This window comes from Leptonychotes weddellii, chromosome 10 (assembly GCF_054177405.1).
Source record: "Leptonychotes weddellii isolate Sample4059 chromosome 10, ASM5417740v2, whole genome shotgun sequence".
Lineage (NCBI taxonomy): Eukaryota > Metazoa > Chordata > Mammalia > Carnivora > Phocidae > Leptonychotes > Leptonychotes weddellii.
In genome coordinates this window covers 104,783,359-104,811,182 of record NC_138378.1, presented here as the reverse complement: position 1 = coordinate 104,811,182, position 27,824 = coordinate 104,783,359, and the positions used below count along the sequence as shown (strand labels likewise).

General features: G+C 40.5%; 2 protein-coding genes across 4 annotated transcripts in view; one reads left to right on the top strand and one right to left on the bottom strand.

Moving 5' to 3' along the window:
• Window positions 1–6,583, bottom strand: part of HADHA (hydroxyacyl-CoA dehydrogenase trifunctional multienzyme complex subunit alpha) — a 46,856-nt gene extending 40,273 nt beyond the window's left edge. Inside the window, exon 1 of the mRNA XM_081797091.1 lies at window positions 6,426–6,583. Within this exon, the coding sequence (XP_081653217.1) occupies window positions 6,426–6,492 (67 nt within the window). The 5' untranslated portion in view covers window positions 6,493–6,583. The remainder of the gene's footprint in view (window positions 1–6,425) is intronic.
• Window positions 6,584–6,684: 101 nt separating this feature from the next.
• Window positions 6,685–27,824, top strand: part of HADHB (hydroxyacyl-CoA dehydrogenase trifunctional multienzyme complex subunit beta) — a 38,477-nt gene continuing 17,337 nt past the window's right edge. Inside the window, exons 1-5 of one of the 3 annotated variants that reach the window (XM_031027681.2) lie at window positions 6,685–6,880; window positions 14,537–14,611; window positions 14,718–14,762; window positions 21,470–21,569; window positions 24,187–24,231. In XM_031027681.2, the coding sequence (XP_030883541.1) occupies window positions 14,545–14,611; window positions 14,718–14,762; window positions 21,470–21,569; window positions 24,187–24,231 (257 nt within the window). In that variant the 5' untranslated portion in view covers window positions 6,685–6,880; window positions 14,537–14,544. Of the gene's footprint in view, window positions 6,886–9,509; window positions 9,530–14,536; window positions 14,612–14,717; window positions 14,763–21,469; window positions 21,570–24,186; window positions 24,232–27,824 lie in introns of those variants that run through there. The other 2 variants (XM_081797088.1, XM_081797089.1) reach the window with 2 other exon arrangements.

Here is a 27,824-nt window from a genome sequence, read left to right as displayed (position 1 = left end):
CACACCTCTTTAATTCCTTACTCCTCCCTACCCACATCTTCCAAACCTTGTCCAATATCTTAGAAAAAAGTTTTCTTTTTCTTTAGCAGTAAAATAAAAACAAATCATCCCTTAATAATTAGTGAACGTAATAGTGGTACACATGAACCCAGGAATTAGTGCTTTAATAATATCCAGTGGTTCCTTCATTATCTCCTCTACTTGTACTAGCTTTCCCTCAGTATTTGTTTTATTCCTTTTTAAATAAATTATGTGCATGTACCTCTATCAATTCATATACTAAATATTAGCAAATTTAATTTCTTTCCTTTTATTATTTTATTTTATTTTCCATCATGGTAAGTGTACTCTTTAATCCCCATCACCTATTTTACCCATCCCTCCCTCCCACTTCCCCTTTGGTAACCATCAGTTTGTTCTCTATGGTTAAGAGTCTGCTTCTTGGTTTCTCTTTTTTCCCTTTGCTCATTTGTTGTTTCTTAAACCGCACATATGAATGAGTTCATATGGTCTTTGTCTTTCTCTAACTGACTTATTTTGCTTAGCATTATATGCTCTAGCTTTATTCATGGTGTTGTAAGTGGCAATATTTCATTCTTTATGGTTGAATAATATTCCACCATTATTTCATTCTTAATTATTAGTATTAAAACTTTTTTATATCTAATTTTCATTGAAATATACTGCATTTGGACTACATTAGAGCTGCATATGGTCTTGGAATCCACAACATAATTTAAAAGAGTGGTGCGCCTGCCTAATTTGGAAGCGCTATTAAAAAAAAAAAAAAGGGGTTAAAATCCCTAGCAACCTCTCAGCAGCTAAACCTCTCCACCAGCCTGTGACCACCTGTCTCTCTTTCTGCCTAGTCTCTCACTCACCAAAGCCCCTATCTTAATCTGGTTCAGAACTGAGGGATGTCAAACAAGAGTCTTAGACTGCCTTAGCATGCAGTGATAATCAAAGGTAATGGACAATAAAATTAAACCACATTGGCCATTTTATGTCATGGTAGTATTCTAAATGCAATTTTAAACATCAACTCTATCAAAAATACTCCCTACTTGATTTAGAAACAGACCTTAGAACCATACCCATTTCTAAGTTGATGATGGTCTATATCTGACCAGGAGGCACGGACCCTTCTGGATAGGGAACTATTACACGTGGCCAAAGCAGGGCCCAAAAGACTATCCAACATATCCAGCCGGACTGGGTTTCCCATAGCAGTATTGAGAAGTGATTCCAGAACTAGGTTAGGCATTGAAATCAGTGGGGGAGGCTCAAATACACTCACAAATGTCTGGGCAACATACAACCTAGAACCACAGAATCAGAATTCAAGGGGGCTGGGCCTTGGAGTCCTTTTTTTTTTTTTTTTTGGGTGAGAAAAGGTGGTTTTATTTAAAGCACAGGGACAGGACCCGTGGGCAGAAAGAGCTACACTGGGGTCATGAGGAGCGGCCCATTATATACTTTCAGGTTTGGAGGGGTTAAGGATAGTGCAAGCCTCCCAGGTATTTTGGAAACAAGTTGCCAGGATCCTGAGGGGGCTAGCTATTGATAGGAAGGGTCATTTTTACTATTTAGTAGAAACTCAGTCATGAGACCCTTCAGATGTTTATCGGTGGGTCATACGCTTGGGGGAGGATCGCTAACATGTATCTTGGGGAGTAGAGCTAAAGGAAGTTTCCAAAGGAACTTTCATATGTTAAAGTAGACTTACAGGATCCTGGGGAGGGGAGGTCAGGTAGGATTGTCTTTTGCCCTTAGCAAAGTATTAACACTGAGGCAGTTGAGTCCCTAGAGGAATGTCACTCTGCCTGTTTCAAGGACTTGTCAATGGGCTGTAGGTAGTAAGGAAATTTAATAATTTATCTTCTGCCTTTGTTTCCCACATCATTCCCCCCTGAACAATTTTGACCCTTAAATCTTTAAGGTTGTTGAGGGTGGAAGGTCTCATCTTCTTGTGACTTCTTCCTGCTGAATAGGGACATAGAGATGTCCCTACCTATGGGTCAATATTGGTCAGTTGGGGCTTATACAGATATAGGAGTTACAAAAGGCAGAGGCAGCTGAACCCAAGGGAGACTGCACGTGTGGATCTTCCCGAGTGGAAGAGTCCATATTTTTTAAAAAGGAAACTGAAGCAGACAGCAAACAAGTGGGCATGTGGCAGCCACTGATTTGGAGAACCCACCAATGGTGCAGTGGATTCGGACAGGGACCATCAGCAGTAGCCAAGGCTCTTGCTTCCTCCTTCTTTCCCTTTTTCTTTATTTGAGAGAGAGAAAGTGCGCATGGGGCCGGGGGAGGGGGGCAGAGGGAGAGAAATAATGTCAAGTAGATTCCCCACTGAGCATGGAGCCTGATGCAGGGCTGGATCTCATGACCCTGAGATCATGGACCTGAGCCGAAATTGTGCTGGACGCTTAACCAACTGAGCCACCCAGGCGCCCCTGTTATTTTTAAGTTTTATTTATTTAAGTAATCTCTACACCCAACGTGGGGCTGGAACTTACAACCCTGAGATCAAGAGTCTCATTCTCTTCGACTGAGCCAGCCAGGCGCCCCTATCCTGCAGTTCCTTAAGGGAGGGGAAGAGAAGTCACAGAAAATAGCAGCTTGACACTGGTTTGAAAGGCAAAAAACATATTAAAAGAAAACTGTAGATGACACAAGCACTAGCGTGAGGTGATCTCTGGTTCTCTGTCTGCATTTTTTTCTTTTAGCAATCCAAATCAGCCCTCTTGAGTGCAAAGACAAAGGACCTGAGAGTTGAAAGACTTAGGTTCAACCACCACGTTTATCATTTACTAGCTGTATAACCATGAACAAGTCTCTTAGTGCATGTCTTACAAAGACAGAAATAAAACTGATGTAATGATTATAAAAGTATCCAAAAGTCATAATGCTACACACAAGTAAATTAAGATAGAAGTCAACCATCTCCTCAATCCCCATGCCTATACCTCTCTAATGATATACTTCCCTTCTCTGCTTTACCACCATTTAAAATTTGAATCATCTGTATTTATCACTCTTCTTTATCGTATCACGGCTCCAACCTTTTCTACAAGGCTTTATCATGAGATTCCATCTACAATGATCTTTCCCTTCACTTCAAAATCCCTTTTGATTTTTATTATTTACTATTCTGTTCTCTAATCACTGCATCTATAGCAGGTGTTTCCCCCAACTAAAGCATAAGCTCTTCCAATATCATCTCACAGTCCTTCATTCAACAACAACAAATCGCCTACCATGTGCCATGCACCGTTCTAGGCACTTGGAGTGAACAAAAAGACAAAAATCCCTGTCTCTGTGTAGCTTATTTTACAGCAGCAGGGGATGATACATATATCGTAGGAAGAATCAGTTCCTACTCAGTAGAGATACTTGAAGAGCTGAAAACAGGCCTGGCATAAAAAGGAGTTTGCCTGTAAAGTGGAAATTCCAGTGGGAGTGGAAGCAGGGAATAAGCAATTCTAGCTAGAACAGAGTAAAGTGGATGAGAGTGGGGATGGACTGACTGGAAATGTAGGGTGGGAGGGATGGGGTGGAAAGACAGCCAAAAAAACAAACATAAATATGTAAAAAAATATGTTAGGAGATAAGTGCTAAGCGAAAAAGAAAACAGAGCAGGTGAGAGGGCTCGGGCATAGGTTGCACTTTTAAAGACCAACTATTTGAGACAGCAGGTTGGTGTTTGTTAGGTTAGGGTTCAAACCATTTTAAATTCCTACCACTAATCTACCTTTGCTGTACAAACACACCCATATTCACATACACAAAACTTCCTCTAAATCAACAGAGACAAAAAAAGAAGAGAAAATCAGTAAGTGTCCAAACATATCTTGAAATGAATTCAAACCACAGTCAACTAAATCAAGTTGGTAGCTACAAGGTAGATTTGCTTTAGAAATCTAGCCTTACCCATTATGTAATGTGGACAGTTTAGTTCAGAGCAGCTAGGTGAACTTTAGCCTAGATCAACTGTGCCGGCAAAAGAGAGAAACCTTTGTCCTACTTCTTAATCATCTTGATAATTTAACTCAAGAAGATACTTACAAAACCCGTAACTATAACAGTGGAGAGAGCTGGATTATGCTGACACAAATTTCAAACATGAAAATGTTACTTTGGTTGTAACAATCAACAATTTTTCTCAATATCCAACTTTGGGGGAAGAGATAGGATTAAGGAAGTGAGTCAAACTTAAGTATACATCACTTACTACAGTATTTGCCTCTAATTCATTTCCTGTGAAATTATTTTACCACTCACACATTAGAAATTTAGATTTAGGAGTGGTAATTAAACAAGATATCTTGGCCAAGTTGTGACTGTCATTTGAAAGTCATATATTCAGAATTATAGCATTTGTGGGGGAGGAATGGGTTTGAACTTCTGAGATAACAAATAAGTTTCAAGAAAATTTACCCATCCACTAGTAAATGTCATAATCTCATTAAACATTGGCCTTCACCCAGACTTTCAGGGTAAAAGACCAACATGTTGAATCTAAATGGCAATCCAGGTGTGCAAGTAATTTTGAATTCACTTTCTAAACATGTTTTCAAAATTCATAAACTGTTATTCAAAGGGACAATAACTATAAACCATATTTTCTTATTGGTGAAAACAGTACAATATATATACATTTACATGTGTATATATATATTTCTATACAAAAAATATAGAAAAGCTAAGCTTGTTATTACACATATAAAATGTAAAAATTATTTTAAAAATTCTCAGATATATAGAATCAGTTCTTCAGGGCAGGAAAGAGTTAATAGCAGCATGTACTGAACATTTAGTCTATGACAAATTGCTTTAAACTTAGGATAACTCCTTTGAAGTTCACAAAGCTATTTCACAAATGAGAAAACAGAAGAAATTAATTGTCCAAGGTCACTAGAGAGTAAAAGGCGGAGCCAGATTCAAGCCCCAAAGTCAGACTTCAAATTTAATGCTTTGAATTGCTCTTTCATGCTATTTCTTGTATCTAAGAAAATCCAAAGTCTCATTCATTTTACAGATGAAGAAAATAAAGATCAGTTAGACTAAGGTATTTGTCCAAAGTTACACAGCTAGTGACCACAAACCACATGACCTGACTACCAGCTCAGTGTTAAACCAGCTGCTAATCCATAAGAAGTACCTTAAAACCAATGCATAGGAAAGTTCAAATATATACATTTGATTTTCATAAAGCCTTAAACCATAAATGTGGAAAACAGAAAACAAAACCATAAGGTAAACTGACCAACTGCTAATAGTTACTATATGTGACTAGTAAGCGAATGGGTGACTTTTTTCTTAACCCTTCCCCAGTCTTTACATTTCAATTTTTTGTACTATTATGATTGGTATACACACACACACACACACACACACACACACGTGGAAACCAAAGACATTGGTCAAGATTCAGAAGAAGTCTGAATCCAAAATTAATCCCTTAGAGCAGACTCCAGCTACCAGCTCTCTCTTTCAGGAGAAAGACATATTACAAATTAAAATTCTAATTAGCAGCCGGTATTAAGTGTAACATGCAATAAAACGTGACATTTCACAACAGATTTGAGACGGGAGGAAAATGCTTGATTTTCCATAATCACCCACTTAACAGCTAATGCAAACTTAACCGGGTACCGTCAGAAACAAAATTACTTTTTAAAAATTATTTAACATTTTATCCCTTAAGGTACAGGTATTTGCTTATCTTTTTTTCTATCACCCTGCCCCCAGTGTGTCCACAGACAAGCGGTATGTGTATTTAAAAAAAAAATATTTCTTCTAGCAAGTTGCAGAACCTCCCCTTGAAATTTAACATACGATACATTCACACTGGGATCACTGGAACTGCAAAAGTCGAGCTCCGTATTGAAATGTGGTAATAGGTACAAAAATGGTTCTGAGGAAAAGGAGCTGGGAGTAGCAGTAATTCGCAAGGCTGGTTAATTCCACCTAAGAAGCTTTTAAGACAGCTCTTGTTACGAGTAAGGTGCTGTGGAGCCACAAAGATGTGACAGACTGGAGTGTCCCAGTCCTTCTGAACTCCTGATCTAGTAGGGACAGGTCCGAAGCCATCAAAGAAGAAAATAAGAGGGGAGTGACGTCATAAGTGCGACGGGGAGACTTGCGGAAGGTGCCAGACCCGGTGAACAAGCCTCAGAAAGGTTAAGGGTTAAGGAGCCTGAAATCGCTGCAGGACTCAGGAGCAGTGAGAGAGGAAGTGTCAGTCTGCGCAAGGACACAGGAGACTGGGTCAAGGGGCGCACCCTTTCCCCCATTAAGGGCTGAGTTCTCCAGCGGGGCGGGGAGGCGACAGGGAAAGGGAGACGCGGCTTCGGGGCTACCTCAGGCTCCGCAAAAGTTCTGCCTGGGGCTGCGGGGCGCTCCCAGCCAGGCCTCACCTGGGCAGCGGAGCATCCTGGAGGCAGTGGCGCGACTGAGACTGCCTATCGCCCGGGAGGCCACCATCTTGAGCAGAAGAGGACGAAAAGGCAAAGCGCTCCGATAGGGGCTGCCGAGCGGAGGACTTTTCGACCTCAGCCTTGCGCCAGCTAGGCGCCCGACGTACTGCCTGACTAAAATCCCCGGTGCCGAGTTGCCGCTGCCTCCTTGCCCTGCCGTTCGCTTCCAGATAACGGGGCCAACAGGTCGCTTTCTCCATTGGACGGAAGGAGGCCCATAGAGGAGGAGGCGAAGTGCCTGGTTTTCCAGACAGGCGGCCGGTGGGCAGCCTGCGGAGTTCGAGGGCGGGAGTGAAGGGGGTCCTTTGGGGCAGGACCCGCCCCTTGGTCACGTCTAGTCCCGGCACTTGAGTCCAAACCTTTCGTGTCCGCCGCGGGAGTTCGAGAGAACAGAGGTAAGGTGAGACCCATGGGGTATGCGCTTGGCTTTCCGTCTGGCCTTTCCCGGCAGCGACAGCCGCAGTTCCTTTCCGATCTCCTGCGCCAGTGCCCGCGACCACCTCTCTTCCCCCCGGGGAGTGGAGTTCAAGGGAGCGGGAAGAGGCCCCATCGGACAGCGTCTCCAGGACCAATGCACTTAAGAGTAGTAACTTGGACAAGCCTTATGTGTGTAGCTCTGAGCAGCGGTGTCACCGTGTCTTTTAATTTATCACCTCAAGTTAACGAACTGTTTGCTTGTGTGTGTGTCGGCATAAAGCGCTAGGCTATATTGCCCTGTGTGTTTTTTCACCCGTTTTGCTTGTATGGGAAGTTGGGATTACTCCATCCCTGCCACTGGGCTGGGGCCCGGTCACGTGACCCGTTCGGGCCTGGCGTGTGGGAGGAGTGGAGATACTTGGAGACTTAATGTTCCTGAGCATTTTCTAACCTGGAAGGGATCTGCCGATCATCTGGTCATTCATCACTTTCACTTTATAGGTGAAGCCCATGAATCAGCGTGAGTGGGCTTATCTGTGGGCCACAGGTGGTGGAAATAGGACTAGAGCCTACGTCTATTAACTTCTCGTCACGAGCTCTGCATTGCATAATAGCGGTTTTGTGTTGGAAAGATGAGTTCAAGTCCTTGAATAATGAATGCGATTGATTCCAAACGAAATAACGTTAATTTGCAAAAAGGATTCTTGATCTCCAGAGGCCCTCCCAACTCATAAGATTTTTACAGTTAAAAGCTTGTCTTCTGCCCTCATGCTCTCTTATGCATGTAATTCTGTTTAGTGCTTACTATTTAGATAAGGGGTAGTAAATTTTTTTGTTAAGGGCCACATAGTAAAAACCCATATTGATCTCGTATATTTTTTGTTTTGTTTTCTACAACTCTTTAAAAGTGTAAAAACTCTTTTTTTAAAAAAATATTTATTTATTTGACAGAGAGAGACACAGTGAGAGAAGAAACACAAGCAGGGGGAGTGGAAGAGAGAGAAGCAGGCTCCCCGCAGAGCAGGGAGCCCCATGCGAGGCTCCATCCCAGGACTCTGGGATCAGGACCTGAGCCGAAGGCAGCCGCTTAACGACTGAGCCACCCAGGCGCCCCTAAAAGTGAAAAAAACTCTTGTTAGCTAAAGGCCATCCTCTTTGGCTCACTTTTTTGTTCCTTGTACTCTCAGTGAAATCATAAGCTCCATCAGGGCAGAAATGTTACGCTTCTTACTGTGGCTTACAGAGAGGGGAACTGGGTACATTTACTGCCCAGTAATATTGATAGAGCAAACATGTAGGACCCTTGCTATGTATCAGGCACTGTTCTAAGTGCTTTGTGTGTATTAATTTAGTTACTCCTCACAGCAACCCTATGAGGTAGGTACTGGGATTATCTACATTTTACAGATGAATTATCTACATCTTACTCTAAGACAAAAAGATTAAGTAACTTGCTTAAGGTCAGAAAACTAGGGTGGAGTCAGGATTTGGATTTAGACAGTCTGGTTTTAGACTCTGTGCCCTTTCATTATATTGTGTCTTAATGATAGTGTTAACAGTGAGCTGTTAAGCCACTCCATTTTGCTTTTTTTTTTTTTTTAAGATTTTATGAGAGAGAGAGAACGTGAACGTGGGGGCAGAGGGAGAGGGAGAAAGCAGTCTCCATGGGGAGCTCCTGGGATCATGACCTGAGCCTAAGGCAGACGCTTAACTGAGCCACCCAGGTGCCCCCCCCCCGCCCCATTTTGCTTTCATTACTTGCCTAGCACCTTCTTCCTTTCCCTTACTCCCAGGTGCCTGCAACTTTATGCATCTTTTCATAGTTCCACAGCCAACTCCAGCTTACTCTGCTCCAGTTTCCATGCTTCTCAAATCCTTTAGTCAAAAAGGTCTATTTCCTAAAGCTTAGAGCAAATGACAATAAAGGTCAACTCTTCCATAGGGTAGTTTGCTTAGTCTTTTGAAACGTATTTTTAATCAATTATTGAACTAATAATATTATTTTTCAGAAACTACAGAGAAAATATATACACCTGTAGTTCCACCACCCAGAGATAACTACTATTAACATTTTGCTTAAAAAAAAACATAAACCAAAACATTTTGCTATGTATTTTTCTGGACATTTTTTATGCACTTGTATATTTTTATATATTTAAATATTAATATATGTAGATTTTAAATGAAACTAGAATTATACTGTACATGAAAAATAAAATGTTCGGGGCGCCTGGGTGGCTCAGCAGTTAAGCATCTGCCTTCGGCTCAGGTTATAATCCCGGGGTCCTGGGATTGAGCCCCGCGTTGGGCTCCTTGCTCAGTGGGAGGCTTGCTTGTGTTCCCTCTCTCGCTCTGTCTCTCTCTGTCAAATAAATAAAATCTACAAAACTTTTTTGAGAAGATAGAAGAATATAAAATGAAAGCTCCTCTTTATTCCTTCCGTATATAGACTCTTAGCTTTACGGACTTTGTTTTTCTTCTGTCATAAAAACAGTGTCTTACTGTACATATTGTTCTGCAGTTTGTTTTTTCATTTAATATATATTGTGGACATCTTTCTATGTTAGTATATACATGTATATCATGTTTTTTATTTTTCTTTCCAAGCTGCTGCACAGTGTTCCATGGTATGTTTTTTTTTTTTAAAGATTTTTTTAAATTTATTTGAGAGAGAGAGCACATGAGAGGGGGGGAGGGTCAGAGGGAGAAGCAGACTCCCTGCTGAGCAGGGAGCCCGATGTGGGACTCTATCCCGGGACTCCAGGATCATAACCTGAGCCGAAGGCAGTCGCTTAACCAACTGAGCCACCCAGGCGCCCCCATGGTATGTTTGTACTATAATTTTTTTAACTATTTCCTACTGATGGGCATTTAGATTTGTTCCAGTGTCCAGTGTGCTACAATGAACATCTTGAATATTTCTATAGGCCAGAGATCTATGTATGCTACACATACATCTTGAGTATTTCTATAGGTTAAAGAACAATTATAGGAATTATTGGGCTCAGAAATTCACAATTTAAATTTTGTTAGATAATTAAAAATTGCCTTCCAAAACCTTAGCAGTTTATGCTTTTATCAACTGTATATGGAAGTGCCTAAATCCATTCTTACTAGAATTATGTGTTAACAATGTTAATTTTTTGCCAATTTTACAACCCCACGATGATCCCTTGTTGTAATTGAAAAAAAATTTTTTTTTCTTTTATAAAGATTTTATTTATTTATTTGACAGAGAGATAGAGAGCACAAGTAGGCAGAGGGAGAGGGAGAAGCAGGCTCTCCACTGAGCAGGGAGCCAGACGTGGGGCTCGATCCCAGGACCCCAGGATCATGACCTGAGCCAAAGGCAGCCGCTTAACCGACTGAGCCACCCAGGCGCCCCGAAAAAATGTTTTTATTGTTAGGTTGAACATTTAAAATTTTGTTTGACATTTTTATTTCTGTGAATTGCTCTTTTGTTTTTTTTCCTTTAGTCATGTATCAGTAAGGAACCTTTCAGCTGCAAATAACAAAATTCAACTCAAATTGTCTTATTCAAGGGGTTTATTGTCTAACAACTGGAAAGCACAAAGGGAGGATGGGTTTCGGATATGATTCAGTTAAGGCTCTAGTTTCCTTTTCCGGAAATTCTCGGCTCTGTCCTCTTTTGGGATCGATCAGCTCTGTGCTTAGACTAGCTTTTTTCATGTTTGCAAACTGTGGTAGCTGTGCCAAGCCTCAGAAGGAAAGATTTATGTTCCAGAATTCCAGGCAGAATACTGACTGGAATGTAAGACTGACTAAATTATTATCCCTAAATCAAGTCAGTACCATGCACCATTGTTTTAGGCCTTGGTTACCTGAACCAATGATCTAGGCAAAGAGAATGAAATTATTCTGATTGGTTTAAACCCTGGAGTTGGGCTGGATTCAACCCCCTGTAAACTACATATGGCAATTGCATAATGGAGTCAAATGGATATTTGGGTGAAAACCACAGATTCCATTATAGATTCTCTTTTGTCTATAATTTGTAATAGTTCTTTATGGGTTATGGATATTAACCCTTTGTCTGTTTTATGCATTACAAATATTTTCTCTGAATCTATATATATATGAAATTGGATTAATCACATCTGGAATTGATTTGTACCTGTATGAGTTATGGACCTAAAGTTTTTTCCGGATGATTAGCCATTTCCCCAACAAATTCAGTGAAAAATTCATCTTTTTCCCCGCTTATTTGAAATGTTATCTTTTTTTTGAGACAGAGGGAGAGAATTTTTTTTTTAAGATTGATTTATTTATTTATTATTTTTTTAAAAGATTTTATTTATTTATTTGAGAGAGAGAAATGAGAGAGAGCAAGCACATGAGAGGGGGGAGGGTCAGAGGGAGAAGCAGACTCCCTGCCGAGCAGGGAGCCCGATGCGGGACTCAATCCGGGGACTCCAGGATCATGACCTGAGCCGAAGGCAGTCGCTTAACCAACTGAGCCACCCAGGCGCCCAAGATTTATTTATTTTAGAGAGAGGGACAGTGGAAGGGGCAGAGAGAGAGTCCTAAGCAGACTCCACCCTGAGCGTGGAGCCCATTGGGCTCTGTCTCAGGACCCTGAGATCATGACTGGAGCCGAAACCAAGAGTCAGACGCTTAACAGACTATGCCACCCAAGCTCCCTTACTTAAGGGAATTTGTATCTAAGACTGGTGTGGCATGTGTAGCTTCTGCAAACAGGGGTGCTTATCTCATGGGCCTGTTTGTGTCTCCCTGGCTAGAGTCTTTTGAATATCCCTAGGCCGGTGAGCCTAGAGTTTGGATTCCTTCTTCTCTTTTCAAACCACATATTTGGAAAAATGTGATTTTTTTTTTTTTTTTTTTGAAGTCAGGGTATCCTCTTTTTAGTCTATAAAGACCCAAGAGAAGTTAAGGCTTTTATATTATCTATTTTTTTTTTTTTTTTAAGATTCCATTCATTTATTTGGGGGAGAGTGAGAGGGAGAAGCAACTCCCTGCTGAGCAGAGAGCCGAGGTGGAGCTTGATCCCATGACCCTGAGATCACGACCTGAACTGAAAGCAAACGCCCAACCAACTGAGCCACCCAGGCGCCCCTATATTTTTTTTTAAGGCTTTTATATTATCTATTATATTTGTGTAACAGATTACCCCAAAATTTAGCAGATCAAAACAATAAAAATTTATCTCATACAGCTTCTGGGGGTGACTTAGCTGGGTTGTTCTGACTTTATTTCTCATAAGGTTGCAGTCAGAATGTTGGCCAGGGCAGTCGTCATCTGAGACCTTGCCCGTGCTTGAGGATCCACTTCCAAGCTCAGGTGACTGTTAGCAGGAGGTGGCAGTTCCTCACCACGTGAGTCACTCCATAGGGCTGTTCAAGATGTGCCAGCTGGCCTCCCCCAGAATGAGTGCGTGATTGGAGAGAAGGAACAAGAGCAAAGCTGCAGTATTCCTTATACCTTAATCTCAGAAGTGACATACCATCACTTCTGATATATTCTTTTTTTTTTTTAAAGATTTTATTTATTTATTTGAGTGAGAAGAGAGAGAGCGCACAGAGGGAGAGTGAGAGGGAAAAGCAGACTCCCCGCTGAGCAGGGAGCCCAACGTGGGGCTCAATCCCAGGACCCTGAGACCATGACCTGAGCCGAAGGCAGACGCTTAACCAACTGAGCCACCCAGGGGCCCCTATTCTTTTGTTTGCACAGACCAATTGTGGTACATTGTTGGGGGTGACTATACAAGGGTATAAATAAATAAATAAAGGTGGAGATTTTTGGGAGCCATCTTGGAGGCTGGCTACCACCGCCTTCATAGGCAAATTTCACGAGCTTATTCTTACCTTTTTTTTTTTTTAAGTTAAAACGTATTTCAAAATTGAGAAATTATAAAAGATGGACAATGACCAGTCTTCCTTACAGCCTGTCCTCTAGTTACTCAGTTTCCTTCCTTTTTAATGTCTTATTTCTACCTCAGGGATATTTTATATAGATACAAGGAAATATATATATTATTTTTCCTCTTTGACATGAACAGTGGTAGCTGTATACTATTTTACACCTAGCTTTTTTCACTTAATACAGGTTAACAATGGTTCCGTATTGGTGTATAACCATTTCCTTATCTTTCATAGCTGCATAATACTTCTTTGGGTGGTTGTAGTGTGGTTTACTTAATCAATTCCCTATTTTTGGTTCTTCTGGTATTTTACTATTATAAACAGTGGTGACATGCATGTCCCATGTGCGTTAGTAACGTCCTGGAAGTAGAAGTGGAATTGCTGGATCAATGCAGTTACAGTTTTGACAGTTAATTGGCAAATTGCCCTCCATAGGGATTGCCCCAGGTTGGCCTCTCAGCAGCAGTATCTTTGTGCATACTCTTAGCACACAGAGTAAGTCAAACCTTCCAGTCTTTGCCAGTGTCACAGGTCAAATATTGTATCTCTCTGGTGGTTTCTATTTGCATTTCTTTTAGGAATGAGTTTGAACTTCTTTTCATATATCTAAGAGCCATATGTTATTTCCATTTCTATGAATGGTGTGTTCATGTCCTTTGCCCGTTTTTTTTCTTATTGATTTGTAGGAATTCATTTTTTAAGAATTTAGGGGAGGACGCCTGGGTGGCTCAGTTGGTTAAGCGACTGCCTTCGGCTCAGGTCATGATCCTGGAGTCCCTGGATCGAGTCCCGCATCGGGCTCCCTGCTCGGCAGGGAGCCTGCTTCTCCCTCTGACCCTCCCCACTCTCATGTGCTCTCTCTCTCATTCTCTCTCTGTCAAATAAATAAATAAAATCTTAAAAAAAAAAAAAAAGAATTTAGGGGAGCAGCTAATATATTTTAAATATTTTTTAATATGTAGGGTTTTAATATTTTTAAAATTATTTTGAAACTGTAGCAAACTTATTAAAAAGTAGCAAGTGAGGGGGGCCTGGGTGGCTCAATCAGTTAAGCAGCCAACTCTTGGTTTCAGCTCAGGTCATGATCTTGGGATTGTGAGATTGAGCCCCCCATCAGGCTCTATGTTCAGTGCAGAGTCTGTTTCAGATTCTCTCTCCCACTCGCTCTCCCTCCAGCTCACACACTCTCTCTCTCTTAAATAAATAAAATCTTAAAAAAAAAAGTAGCAAGTGCAATGCACAAACTTTTTTCTTAGAGCATTTGGAAGTAAGTTGCTAACAGGACACTACACCACCCCTGAATAGTGCACTAATCACAATACAGCTTTCAAAGTCAGCAAATTAACATTGTTGGCTTCATGGTCATGTCCAGCAACCTCTCTACTCCTTTGGCCCTGGAGAAGGACATAAACTCTGGAGCTAGATTGCCTGGCTTCAGATCCCAGTTCTGCCTCTTATTAGCTGTGGCTCTTTGGGCAAGTCACTCAATCCGTGTAGGCTTCAGTTTTCTCATCTCTTACAAAGAGTGTAATGATAATGCTTAAAATTGTCATTTGCACGCTATGAAACACATGTCAGTGTAGCTATGAGAATATTATTAGAGGAAGGATAGTTGGTAATACATTAAATTTTATAGTACTTTATAGTTACCATGGATAAGATTATCAGAGATCATAGACTATTAAGCCACAAATTGTTCACATAAGCCAGGATATATTTTTGTTCTCTTTTCAGATTTCAGAATGACTTCCATCTTGACTTACACATTTAAAAATCTCCCCAATACATCAAAATGGGCCCTCCGATTTTGTAAGTTTAATTTCTTCTTTTTTTAAGATGAGATTTAGATTTATAAGCATCTTACACAGGCATTGAATTGTACTGCTTTTTGTAAACAATTTATTTTATCTTCTAGCTGTAAGACCTCTGAGCTGTTCCTCCCAGCTACGAGCTGCCCCAGGTACAGTAATTTATAAAATAAACATTTCTGGCTTAAATGTTAGATTCTAGATCTGTGAATTCTGAATAAAAACCAAGACTAATTTGCAAAGTCTTCCTTTTTTATGAGCAACAGGAACATCACTATTGCCTTCAAATTAAAACAATATAGGGCTAACCAGTCATGATGTTTCATGGTGTAGGGTTGACAGGAGGCTGCTGCTGGAGTCATGGCGGGTCCATGAACCCTGCTGGTCAGTTTACTCGGCTGTCAGGCCAGGAGATGATGACCATACAGACATTCTTGAGGCAAAGTCAGATTTTTAATTTGCAATTACTGATAGGCTTCTCTGTTGATGAACATATACAAGAGGACCCGTTCCTGAAACGTGGGTGACTGGGGAACTAGTAAATAAAAGAATGTTGGGAACGCCTGGGTGGCTCAGTCAGTTAAGCATCTGCCTTCAGCTCAGGTCATGATCCTGGGGTCCTGGGATTGAGCCCCATGTCGGGCTCTCTGCTCAGCGAGGAGTCTGCTTCTCCCTCTCCCTGCGCCGTACCCCCTGCTCATGCTCGCTTGCTCTCTCTCTCGCTCTCAAATAAATGAATAAAATCTTTAGAAAAAATAAAAGAATGTTATTTAGTCAATATGAAATGAAAAAGTAGGGAAATGCGTTGATTTTATATGGTCATACCGACCCTTGGTAAACCCAGTGTAGATATGTATCTTCACTGCCCAGAGCTTAAAACACTCTGACATGTTCATACCATTATTCTCTTTGCTCGGGTCCTCAAGTGACGTATGATTTATGATTTTGGTTTTATTATGGTATTTCTACTTGGACAATAGTTTGATAGAAAAGCACTTTACCAGAATTCAGAAGACCTCTACTCTGTTCCCAGTTCTGTCTCTTTCTGGGCACGGTGGCCTTGAATTGGTCACTTTACTTCCCTGTGCTTTAATTTCTTTGTCTAAAAAAGAATAATAATTCTAGGCTTGTTAGCCTCAAGTTATGAAGATATCTCAAAGTACTTTGAAAACTAAGCCCAATATGAGTGTAAGATAATATTTTTATATTTTACATATAGTATATTGTCAGAGGTCTATTGCCTAATCCCACCTAGCTTAGTTTCATGTTGTCATGTAACAATTATATTTCTTCTGGCCTCTAAATTCTAGCTAGAAAATGGATTTGTCTTAGCTTCATGAAGAATAATTCCTTTTTGTCTCATTTACCTTTTCCCTAAATCAAATGTTTGCCTGCATGCTTTTGCTTTGCAGTCACACAAATGGACCCGATTCTTGACAACTGGGAGGTCAAACTGAATACCAACAGAGGGAAAGCATTTATCTGGCCACTTAGAGCATTTTCCTTTATACCGTTCTTTAACTGTTTTTCTGTTTCTGTCTCTTCAACTATATTGCAAGCCCTTGTGAGACTGGAGCCTTTTTATATCCCTGGTGTCTAACAGTGATTTGTGTTGGTCCTGCTGAAGATCGTGTACAAGAAAGCACATGATAAGACAAAGGAATGTGACACATTGATTGGTGGGGAGGGAGCGGGCTTATGCTGAACAGGTTTTAGGTTGCAGTAATTTTATAACATATTTCTCTTGAAGCTCATGTGAATGTCCGTGCTTGACAGAACTCTTAGGATAAAGGATTTAGAATAGAGGGATACAGAACTTATTGATGTTTCAGTCTTTAGATGGACTTAAGTGTCTGATGAAAATTTTGACTGATTCAGTGGTTATATCTCTATTACGTATCTATGTCTACACACACACACACAGGGATAATACATGACACATATTTTATCTGCTTTTACCCTAATTGTATGTGTAAAATACAGAATGTATATCAGCCATAGAATCCTAGGTTTTGGAGTTGGGAGGAGGTCATCTAGTCCAGCAAATAATAAAGTTTTGGCAGGGCAGGGACTAGAACCCAGATATTTTAACTCCCAACTCAGATTCTTATAATACATTGTTATTGTGTGCCCATATGCTGTGGAATACATAAAAAGGAGCCTTTGAGAAAATTCTGATGTGGGTAGGAGCCAGTGTGCACAAGAAACAGAATGAGAGTCCTTTGGGTGACTGTTCAGTATATAATGAATAACGAATATTATTTTTAAATGTGGCTTGTAGCATTAGTTTAATTACTTTATAATATGCTAAATTGTTTAGCCTGTTTTTGCCCCAGAGGTTGCCACAGAAGTTCAGAGGCAGGAACTACAGGTAACCGTAGTTATCAGAGAAGGCTTTACTAGGAGGTGGAATGTGAACTAGGCCTTGCAGGATGAGTAAGAATTAGATGGACAGAAGAGGCCACTCAGATGAGAGGGTACGTGAAAAAGGCAGCGACGTTGAAATGAGCAAATGACCAGTGTGAGGGGCTGGGAGCTTGCTCATCTTATTACATGTTGAGAAGGGGGAAATTCTTTGGGATGGTTAAGGTGGAGCCTAGTAAGCAGGGAATTCATTAGAAGAGTCAGGAATTTGAATTTTATCTGTAAGTGTATAAAAGGGAAATGAGGTCAGTGGAATGACATGATGGCATGTCATCTGACTTCCCCTTACTGCTTTATTCCCTCCAAGGTCAGTCACGAGTAATCTGCAGAATCTTTTAATTCAGTGGCCTCTTTGCAGTCCTCATTCTCCGTGAGGATTGAAGCATTTGACCATCTTGTGCTCCTTGATACCCTCCTACTTTTGCTGTCATGCACTGTTCTCTCCTCTCAGGTTTACCTCCTGTCCTACATCTTCTCTCTGCCCCCTGAATTAAAGCCAAGTGTCTTCAATTGTGAGCAGTGAACCCGCTCACGTGAAGGATAAGAGGGCCAGAGTGTACTGCAGCTGGGGAGGCGTTAGGAACCAAGCAGCCCTAGGGGCTGGCTACTCTGCCTTTCTCGTGGGCTGATAGTCTGTCGCTTTCCTGGCTTTGTGACTTCTCTCTTTATATCTTCCTGCTGGCTTCTTTGCACACTCAAGCTTTTTGCTGCCCCATAACTGGCTTACAAGTAACCTCAGTTTACCAGTACCCTGGTTTTTCCTCATGGCATCCTTTCAGCTTCAACTAATTAGCGTTTTTCTTTATGCTTCTTTGTGTAGATTCCTAAGAGAGAGAATCTCACTGGCATAGCGTATCACTTACAGGTAGATGACATGAGTTACTGGTTGGCCATTCTATGGATTGACTTTTGTGGTCCAGTACGTACCTGGAATCTAATTAGCTTTGCTGTGGGCTTAGGGACACGGTGTCTGTGGCTGCCCCTTTGGCAGGGACTCTGAGCAGGGCAGCTGCCTTTAGTGGGGGTAATGGGTGAGCAGGCACTATAAAATCTGTCTCTGTTTTTCTTCTTCATTCTAAACTGCAAATATCTCCTGGCTCTCCTGTCTGTACCTCACTTCTCTTCAGAGCTTTACCTGTCGAATGGACATATCTACCTGGGTATCTCTCTGTCACTTCAAAGTTAGCATGTTTGTAAGTGAAGTCCTCTTTCTTCCCAAACTAGTTCTTACTCTGTGTAGAATGGTTAGGTTTTCTTAAGCTCTAAAGCTTCCTTTATAATCCTGTTTTTCTTTCTTTCCATATCTGATTGGTCACCAGGATACCTCGTCTTCCTTTATAAAATCCCTTGTATTGGTCCGTTCCTTTCCATTCACACATTGATGCTACCTTTATCCTGGCTTTTAGCACCACGTGCTTGGGTTTGCCACAGCCTCCTTGCTTATCCCCCTGTGCCTTTATGTCCTTCACCAGAACATCTCCATTACAGCTGCCAGGGAAATCTTTGTACCCCATTTTATCATGACTCCTGCCTTTGACTATTACTTTCTTCAAGTCGATTGGGGATATTTATCATAAATAATTCTTTATGATATTAGTAAGCGTGGTAAGGTCAGAAAAGTATACATAAGTATATGCGTGTACATCCATTAAAAGAAAAAAAGTTTGAAAGTATATACACCAAATTAACAGTATCTAACCCAAAGGAAATAATATGGCAGGGGAGGACATCAAGAGAGAACTTTAGTTTTTACTCTCCATATTTTAGTATTTTTTTTGCCACAAGCATATATTCATGTTTTTTTAATTAAAAAATCAGAGAAAGGTTGCTCTCTTTTTATTGAAGTATAATTAACACACAGTGTTATTAGTTTCAGGTGTACAATGTAATGATTCAACAGTTCTGTACATTACTGAGTGCTCATCAAGATAAGTGTATGCTTAATTAACACTTCACCTATTTCACCCCGCCCCACATCTCCTCTGACAACCACTAGTTTGTTCTCTTTATTTAAGAGTCTGGGTTTTCTTGTCCTTTTTTTGTTGTTCATTTGTTTTGTTTCTTAAATTCCACATATGAGTGAAATCACATGGTATTTGTCTTTCTCTGACTTATTTCACTTAGCATTATACCCTCTAGGTTCATCCATGTTGCAGATGCCAAGATCTCATTTTTTTTTTTATACTCCATTGTGTGTGTGTGTGTGCATGCGTGTGTGTATGTGTGTGTATACACATCTTCTCCAGTCATCTATGGGTGGGCACTTGGGTTGCTTCCATATCTTGGCTATTGTAAATACTGCTACAATAAACATAGGGGTGCATATTATCTATTTGAATTAGTGTTTTCATATTCTTTGGGTAAATATCCAGTAGTGGAATTACTAGATCGTTATGGTATTTTTTTTTTTTAAGATTTTATTTATTTATTTGACAGAGAGATCGCGAGAGCAGGAACACAAGCAGGGGGAGTGGGAGAGGGAGAAGCAGGCCTCCTGGCGAGCAGGGAGCCCGATGTGGGACTCGATCCCAGGACCCTGGGATCATGACCTGAGCTGAAGGCAGACGCTTAACGACTGAGCCACCCAGGCACCCCGGTTATGGTATTTTCTGTTTTTAACTTTTTGAGGAACCTCCATACTGTTTTCCACAGTGGCTGCACCAATTTGCATTTCCCCCAACAGTGCATAAAGGCTCCTTTTTCTCCACATCCTTGTCAATACTTACTATTTCTTATCTTTTTGATTTTAGCCATTCTTATACGTATAAGGTGAATCACATTGTAGTTTTGATTTGCATTTGCCTGTTGATTAGTGGTGTTAAGCATCTCTTCATGTGTCTATTGGCCATTTGTATGTCTTCTTTGGAAAAATGTCTGTTCAGGTTCTCTGCCCATTTTTAATCAGATTATTTGGGGGTTTTTTTGGTGTTGAGTTGTATAAGTTCTTTATATATTTTGCATTCTTTTTTTTTTTGAGAGAGAGTGCAAATAGAGGGAAGGGGCAAAGGGAGAGGGAGAGAGAGAATCTGAAGCAGACTCCACACTGAACGGGAGGAGCCCGACGTTGGGCTCAATCTCACGACCCCAAGATCATGACCTGAGCTAAAGCCAAGCCTCTGCCTTGTCGTTTTGTTGATGGTTTCCTTTGCTGTGTAAAAGCTTTTTATTTTGATGTAGCCCCATTAGTTTATTTTTGCTTTTGTTTCCCTTGCCTCGGGAGGCATATCTTTTTGCTTTTGTTTCCCTTGCCTCGGGAGGCATATCTAGAAAGATACTGGTATAGCTAATGTTAGAGAAGTGACTGCCTGTGCTATCTTCTAGGAGCTTTATGGTTTCAGGTCTCACATTTAGATCTTACAACCCATTTTGAGTTTATTTTTGTGTATGCTGGAAGAAAGTGGTCCAGTTTCATTCTTTTACATGTAACTGTCCAGTTTTCCCAGCACCATTTGTTGAAGAGACTGTTTTTCCCCGTTGTATATTCTTGCCTCTGTTGTCATAGATTAATTGACCATATAAGCGTGGGTTTATTTCTGAGCTCTCTATTCTGTTCCATTGATCTGAGTCTGTTTTTGTGCCAGTCCTATACTGGCACAAAGGTTGCTCTTTTCATGTTAGAAAGTAGACAAATTGAGCCAAACAGAATCAGGAAGCATTCTAGGTTTTTGCAGAATAGCAAGAGTCACCAACCAGATGGCCTTTGTTTCTACATAAAAAGGCAAGAATACTAAGCTTTGTGAAGAGCATATACCAGCTATTGGGATTTCTTCTTCTTTTTTTGAGATTTTATTTTTTAAAGATTTTATCTCTTAGAGTGAGAGAGAGCGTGTGCTTGAGAGAGAGAGCGCACGTGCACAAGCAGGGGGAGCAGCAGAGGGAGAGGGAGAAGCAGGCTCCCTGCTGAGCAGGGAGCAGGACGTGGGGCTCCTGGGATCATGACCTGAGCCGAAGGCAGACGCTTAATTGACTGAGCCACCCAGGTGCCCCAGATTTTTATTTTTTTAAGTATTCTCTACACCCAACCTGGGGCTCGAAGTTACAACCCAGAGATCAAGATTCGCATGCTCTGCTGACCGAGCCAGCCAGGTGCCCTTTGACCTCTAATACTAAGGACAGACGTGTATCATATTGTTTGTTTTCAATGTGATAGATTGTCAAACATTTGATAAAAAGAAACCGTTTTCTTGATAGCATGAACACCCTCATCATTAAGTATAATCTCTGTATTTACCTTAAATATTGTTTGGAAACTTGTAAATGCTAGTCCATTTCTTAGCATTTTTGTTTGTTTTTTAATTGAAGTGGTTTGGTAAATGGCAAATGCTTCTTGGCGTTGAATGAGGTAATTCTGCTTAGAATGTCTGTCTTTAAAAATGTAAAAAGTCATCTGACTTCATATATTTGAATTAACAGTTCTTTGAACTTTATCTTAAAGCCGCCCAGACCAAATCAAAGAAAACCTTAGCGAAACCCAACATAAGGAATATCGTGGTGGTGGATGGTGTTCGCATTCCGTTTTTGCAGTCAGGCACTTCGTAAGTATGAAATGATTGGCTCTTGTTTTTTTCCTTTTTTCCCCAGCTTTATTCAGGTATGATTGGCAAATAAAAATTGTATATATTTAGGTTGTACAACATGATTTTTTAGTTTTTATAACCATGATGATTTAATATACATATACATTGTGAAATAATTACTACAATTGGATTAATTAACACATCTATCACCCCACGTACTTTATTTACTTCTTCTTTTAAGACACTTTCAAAAGTGGTCTTTGTAGGGGCGCTTGGGTGGCTCAGGTGGTTAAGCGTCTGCCTTTGGCTCAGTTCATGATCTCAGGGTCCTGGGATCGAGCCCTGCATTGGGCTCCCTGCTCGGCAGAGAGTCTGCTTCTCCCTCTCTCTGACCCTCCTCCCCGCTTGGGCGTGCGTGCATGCTCGCTCCCTCTCTCTCTCTCTCTCCCCGTGTGTCTTAAAAAAAAGAAAGGTGGTCTTTGTAAATGTAACCCAGTAGGTAATACTATTGTTAGTGGACTAATGTATGAATAGCATTTTTATGAAATTAATATAGAATAAGTCAAGCCGGTGGTAAAATAATATGGCAAAATTTGTTTTTCATCCTTTCTCATGAACAAGCCTAGTGTAGTTTCAGATTGAACCAGCCCTATTTTGAAAACCTAGTGTGCGTCTAGATACCTTGGTTCCAGCAGAGATATGCTTTCCGTGTCTGGAGATACGGACATTGTTTCTGTGCTTCTTCAGAAGTTTGAATCCTGAGTCTTTGGGCCCCTAGGTATTTACCAGGGCCTTTAATTCATTGCTTTGGCTTCCTGGAAATGATCAGAATTGTGGTTGATAGGCTGGCCCAAATCCCAGCATGGCACAACCCCAAGTAAATGGAACCAGATGATCCTAGATGCATACAAAAATTTCCCAGAACCAAACTGCTGTTCTCCTTAGACTTCTCTTCTCCTTTTCTGTCCCCAAGTGAGGCCCAGTCTGTCCAAAAGCTGATAATGGACTTTGGTAACTAGGTTCAAACTAAATGAAACAATAGTTCTATTCCGTTCAGGTTGTTTTGATGTTTGCATTTTTAACAAGCAGTCACTAACTTAAAAATGCACTGGGGAATGTTAGGCATCTGCTAAAAATAGTGAGGCCTGTCATTATGTACCAATATAGAAAGATCTTGAAGATGTGTTAAGTGTAAAGAGCATGGTGCAGAGCAGTGTATAATGCCCTTGTGGAAGAGACATGCATACACATGTACACACAACACACACACAAACAGTAAATGTTCTTTTTTAAACATCTGGTGTAGAATCTAGAAAACATTTTCTTATAGAAGTAATGCTGTAAGTGGTGGTTACAGAGGGTTACATCATAACCCAAAGAATAAATATTTGTATGAGTCCAATCTGATATAAATAAATGATTGAATAGATACGAGAGAGAATGGACACATCGTCTTTGCCAAAGAATTTCAGCTAATAAATGTAGAAGAAACCAGGAAAATAAATAAATCACCATTAGAACACCACGGTAGTAATTGCTGCAAGCAAGATCTACGAATGAATGTTAAAATGAGTGGTTGAGAAATGTTGAGAAACAAGATATTTGCGTAGCCTCAAAACTCTCTCCCCCCAAATATTTATTAATTACTGTGATGCTTTTAACATATGTCCACAAATCCTTTGTTATTCCTTCCACTAAGAAGTGGAGCTTAATTCTCCTCCCCTTGAGTGAGGGCAGGACTAGTGACTACTTGAGTACAGAAAGGGAAAGATAGTGGAGAAAACTGGCAGACAGCTTTAACCAAGTGCTCAATGTAACATCACTAGTAATAAGTCATGTTGCTATCATGTACATTCTGATATGAAGCAATGAGAAGGGCACTTTACCTCTGTGGTATTCTTCCCCCAAATCCATGATGTTAGTCTTCAAGTGTCAAGGTCACAGAAGACAAGAAAAGGCTAAGAAACTGTCACAGATTGGAGGAAGCAGAGGCATGGCCACTAAATGCATGGATTTGGTCTTGGAACAGACCAGTAAGAGGGAATTTGTAGAAAAACTGGTGAGACCCAGATAAAGTTAGCAGCTTAGTGAATAGAATTGTGCCAGTGCTGATTTCTTAGTGTTGACTGGTGCATCATAGTGCCATAAGATATTAGCATTAGGGGAAGCCAGGCAGAGGGTATTCAGGAGGTCTGGTTCTATCTTTCCAATTCTGTCGTAAATCTCAAATTACTTCAGAAAGGTTCTTAAAAAGTCCTAATACATCCTGCATGTCCCTTTGGGCATTACAAAATAAATAATATATTTTAAAAATTAAAGAGAACTTAAAAGGTGGAGTTTAGTTTTAAAGAGTATGTAACATATGTCGTGCTGAACAGTGAGATACTGGGCCACATCTTTCTTAGATTCTTAGCCAGCTCAGTAGGAGTTAAGGCTTGCCAGATTGTTAAGGATGACAAATAGTAGTCACACCGTTGATTCATTTGAAATGATGGACTGCCTTTGATAGCAAAATTGAAGTGCATTTTGCAGCAGCATGTGTTAGATGTTATCTCTACGGATTTCAAATAGAACGAAAACAGTTTTTATTAAACTTCTAGGCTTTTAGTTCAAGTTGTTTATTTTCTTTCCTCAGGTATAAGGACCTGATGCCACATGATTTGGCTAGAGCAGCACTTTCGTAAGTAAATGCGGTTTTATTTTAGTTCTTAGTTCATTAAAAGCACTTTCTCTACTTTTTACATGTGAAACAACGTGTTTAATAGAATTTCCATATCTAGGATATATTAACTTTTGTGTGGTGAGAAACAAATACTTACTGGCCTTTTCAAGATTTATTTATGCTTCCTTTTGGCCACATGTGCAGTACAAATTCAAGCAGCTGGTAGGTGTCAGAAATGTTTATTTTGCGGGCTTGACAGTCTCTTGGCATGACAGTGTTCTCTAAGGAATGCTGTACTAGGGGCACCTGGGTGGCTCAGTCCTTAAGTGTCTGCCTTCGGCTCAGGTCATGGTCCCAGGGTCCTGGGATCAAGCCCGGCATCAGGCTCTCTGCTCGGCGGGGAGCCTGCTTCTCCCTCTCCCACTCCCCCTGCTTGTGTTCCCTCTCTCGCTGTGTGTGTCTCTCTCTCTGTCAAATACATAAATAAAATGTTTTAAAAAAAAAAAGGAATGCTGGGGGCGCCTGGGTGGCTCAGTTGTTGAGTGCCTTCGGCTCAGGTCATGATCTCAGGGTCCTGGGATCGAGCCCCACATCGGGCTCCCTGCTCGGCGGGAAGCCTGCTTCTCCCTCTCCCACTCCCCCTGCTTGTGTTCCCTCTCTTGCTGTGCCTCTCTCTGTCAAATAAATAAATAAAATCTTTAAAAAAAAAAAAAAAGGAATGCTGTACCTAGCTAGCCAGTATGACTGATCAGAGTAAATACAGTATATATATCTGATGATTCTTTTAGACAGTTAATATTTATCTAGAAAGAAGCCTTGAATGAGACCTGAAGATTCATGTGTAAAGCAAGTAAGAATATAAAATTAGATGTGGTTACATGAGATTGAGATGGATGAGTAATTTGAGGAGAGTCATATAATATGTGGCTGTTTCTGCAGTGGGAATAGCATGTAAAGCATTATCTCATTTTTTATTGATGCCTTGCCTCTGTCTCTTCAGCCAGCCACAGGTCTTTTTTAGTTTGAAAAAAACCTTTCAGTTGACCTTTCTGGTCATCTGGTTCTTTTTCTTCTCTTCCTGCCAGACTTTAAGAATGAATGAAAGCAGCAATTGCTTCTCGTTTCTTACTAACCATCTCCTTAATCTCATAATAATTACTTCCATTCCTGCATTTCTTCGGTAACCGTACTTTGGAAACTTCTCTTCAAAACGGCTTTGTGGTCACTAAATGCACGAATCTTTTACCTGGCATGGGTCTCTTTGTATTCTCTAGCATTGACCTATCAGCTGTACTTGACCCTGTCTTCCTTTGATTTCTTCATATTATGCCTTTATGATTTTCTTTCCCTTTTCTGAATGACTCTTCTTTACTTTTTAAAAAATTGAATCTCTTCCTCTTTCTCAAAAGTATTTGGCAAATTTAATTCTTACAGCATTGCATTTCTTTGTACGCATGCTTTTCCTTAAAAAAAAATCTCATCTACTTAATATTTAATTTTTTATGTGGAGGACTCCCAAATCTCTGCATTTGACCTCTTTTCTTAGACACTTCAAGTATAGCATATCAAAAATAAAAATTATCAGGGCTCCTGGCTGGAACATGCAACTTTTGATCTCAGGGTTGTGAGTTCAAGCCCCATATTGGGTGTGGAGCTTATTCAAAAAAATAAATAAAAATTATCTTTTCCCTAAAGCCAGCTTGTTTTCCTATTTCTGATATTGGCGCCATTTCTGATTATGATCCCAGACTGGTGCTTTGCAAGTTTTCCCACAACTTTTTGTTTTAAAAACTTGTCAAATGTACAATAAAATTGAAAGAATAATACAGTGAAAACCTAAATACCTCCTACTGAGATTTAATCGTTAACCATTTTGCCGTGTTTGTTGTATCTGTGTGGTTTGAAGCATTTGACAGTAAGTTGCAGACATCTTGAAACTTCAGCCTGAAATATTTCAGTGGTTTATTTCCTAAGAATAAGGATCTTCTTGGGGCACCTGGGGGCTCAGTCATTAAGTGTCTGCCTTCGGCTCAGGTCATGGTCCCAGGGTCCTGGGATTGAGCCCCGCATCGGGCTTCCTGCTCGGCAGGAAGCCTGCTTCTCCCTCTCCCACTCCCCCTGCTTGTGTTCCCTCTCTTGCTGTGTCTCTGTCAAATAAATAAATAAATCTTAAAAAAAAAAAAAAAAAGAATAAGGATCTTCTCTGCTATCTGGGATGTCATTACTGTGGCTAAGACAATAATGATGATTCCATTACTTCTGATGTTCAGTTCATAGTCAAATCCCCCAAAATTGTTCCAAGAATGTCTTTTCTTTCAGTAGTTTTTTTCCCCCCATCAGGACCCAGTCGAGGTTCACATTACAAATGGATATGACTCTTTAGTCTCTTTGATTTAGAATGTTTTCTTTCTCACCCCCCTACTCTTCCCCACCCCACCTGACAATGACTGAAAACTCTAGGCCACCTGTCCCATAGAATGTCCCGTATTCTGGATATTTCTTCTTGGTGATATTTAACTTCCCTTTTGAATTTCCTGTAAACTGGAAATTAATTCTAGAGGCTTGATTAGATTCAGGTTAAACATATTTTGGTAAGAATGCTTTATGGGTAAAGCACATGGTATTCTGTCATGTCAGGAGGCACATGATATATGATGCTAAATCTAACCACTCAGTCATGGTGGTCAGACTGCCAGGTCTTTTGGTTATAAAGGTACATTTTTTTTTCTTTTGCAATTAATAAATAATCTGTAAAGTGATATGGTAGCACCATGTTCCCCAGCAATCTTTCTCCAAGTGGTTTTAGCATTCATTGATGTTTTTGCCTGGGTCAGTTATTACATTAGAAGTTACAACTTTGTGATTTTTCTAATTCTGTTAACTCCTCCTAACTGTTAACTCCTATATTTGTTGGCTAGTATTTTTTTTAAGATTTTATTTATTTGAGAGAGAGAGTGAGCGAGCAGGGGGAGGGACAGAGGGAAAGGGGAAAGCAGACTCCCCGCTGAGCAGGGAACCTGACATGGGTCTCAATCCCAGGACCCTGAGATCATGACCTGAGCCAAAGGCAGATGCTCAACCAACTGAGCCAACCAGGTACCCCTGGCTGGTATTTTTCTATAAAGAGCAGCCTTTTCTTTTCTTTTCTTTCTTAGTGATGAAGACGTGAATTTTTGTGTTTTTTTTGTTGTTGTTTTTTAAGATTTTATTTATTTAAATTTTTTTTTTTAAAGATTTTATTTATTTGAGAGAGAGAGAATGAGAGACAGCATGAGAGGGAGGAGGGTCAGAGGGAGAAGCAGACTCCCTGCTGAGCAGGGAGCCTGATGTGGGACTCGATCCCGGTACTCCAGGATCATGACCTGAGCCGAAGGCAGTCGCTTAACCAACTGAGCCACCCAGGCGCCCTAAGATTTTATTTTTAAGTAATCTCTACAAGCATGGGTCTCAAACTCACAACCCCGAGATCAAGAGTTGCATGCTCCACCAACAGAGCCAATCAAGTGCCCCATTTTACTTATTGTATTATAGCTAAGCTTAGTCATTATTGTTTTTGAAGCTCACACATTTTATCTGTGGGAGCTACTTCAAGTTTTCTTTTTTTTTTTTTT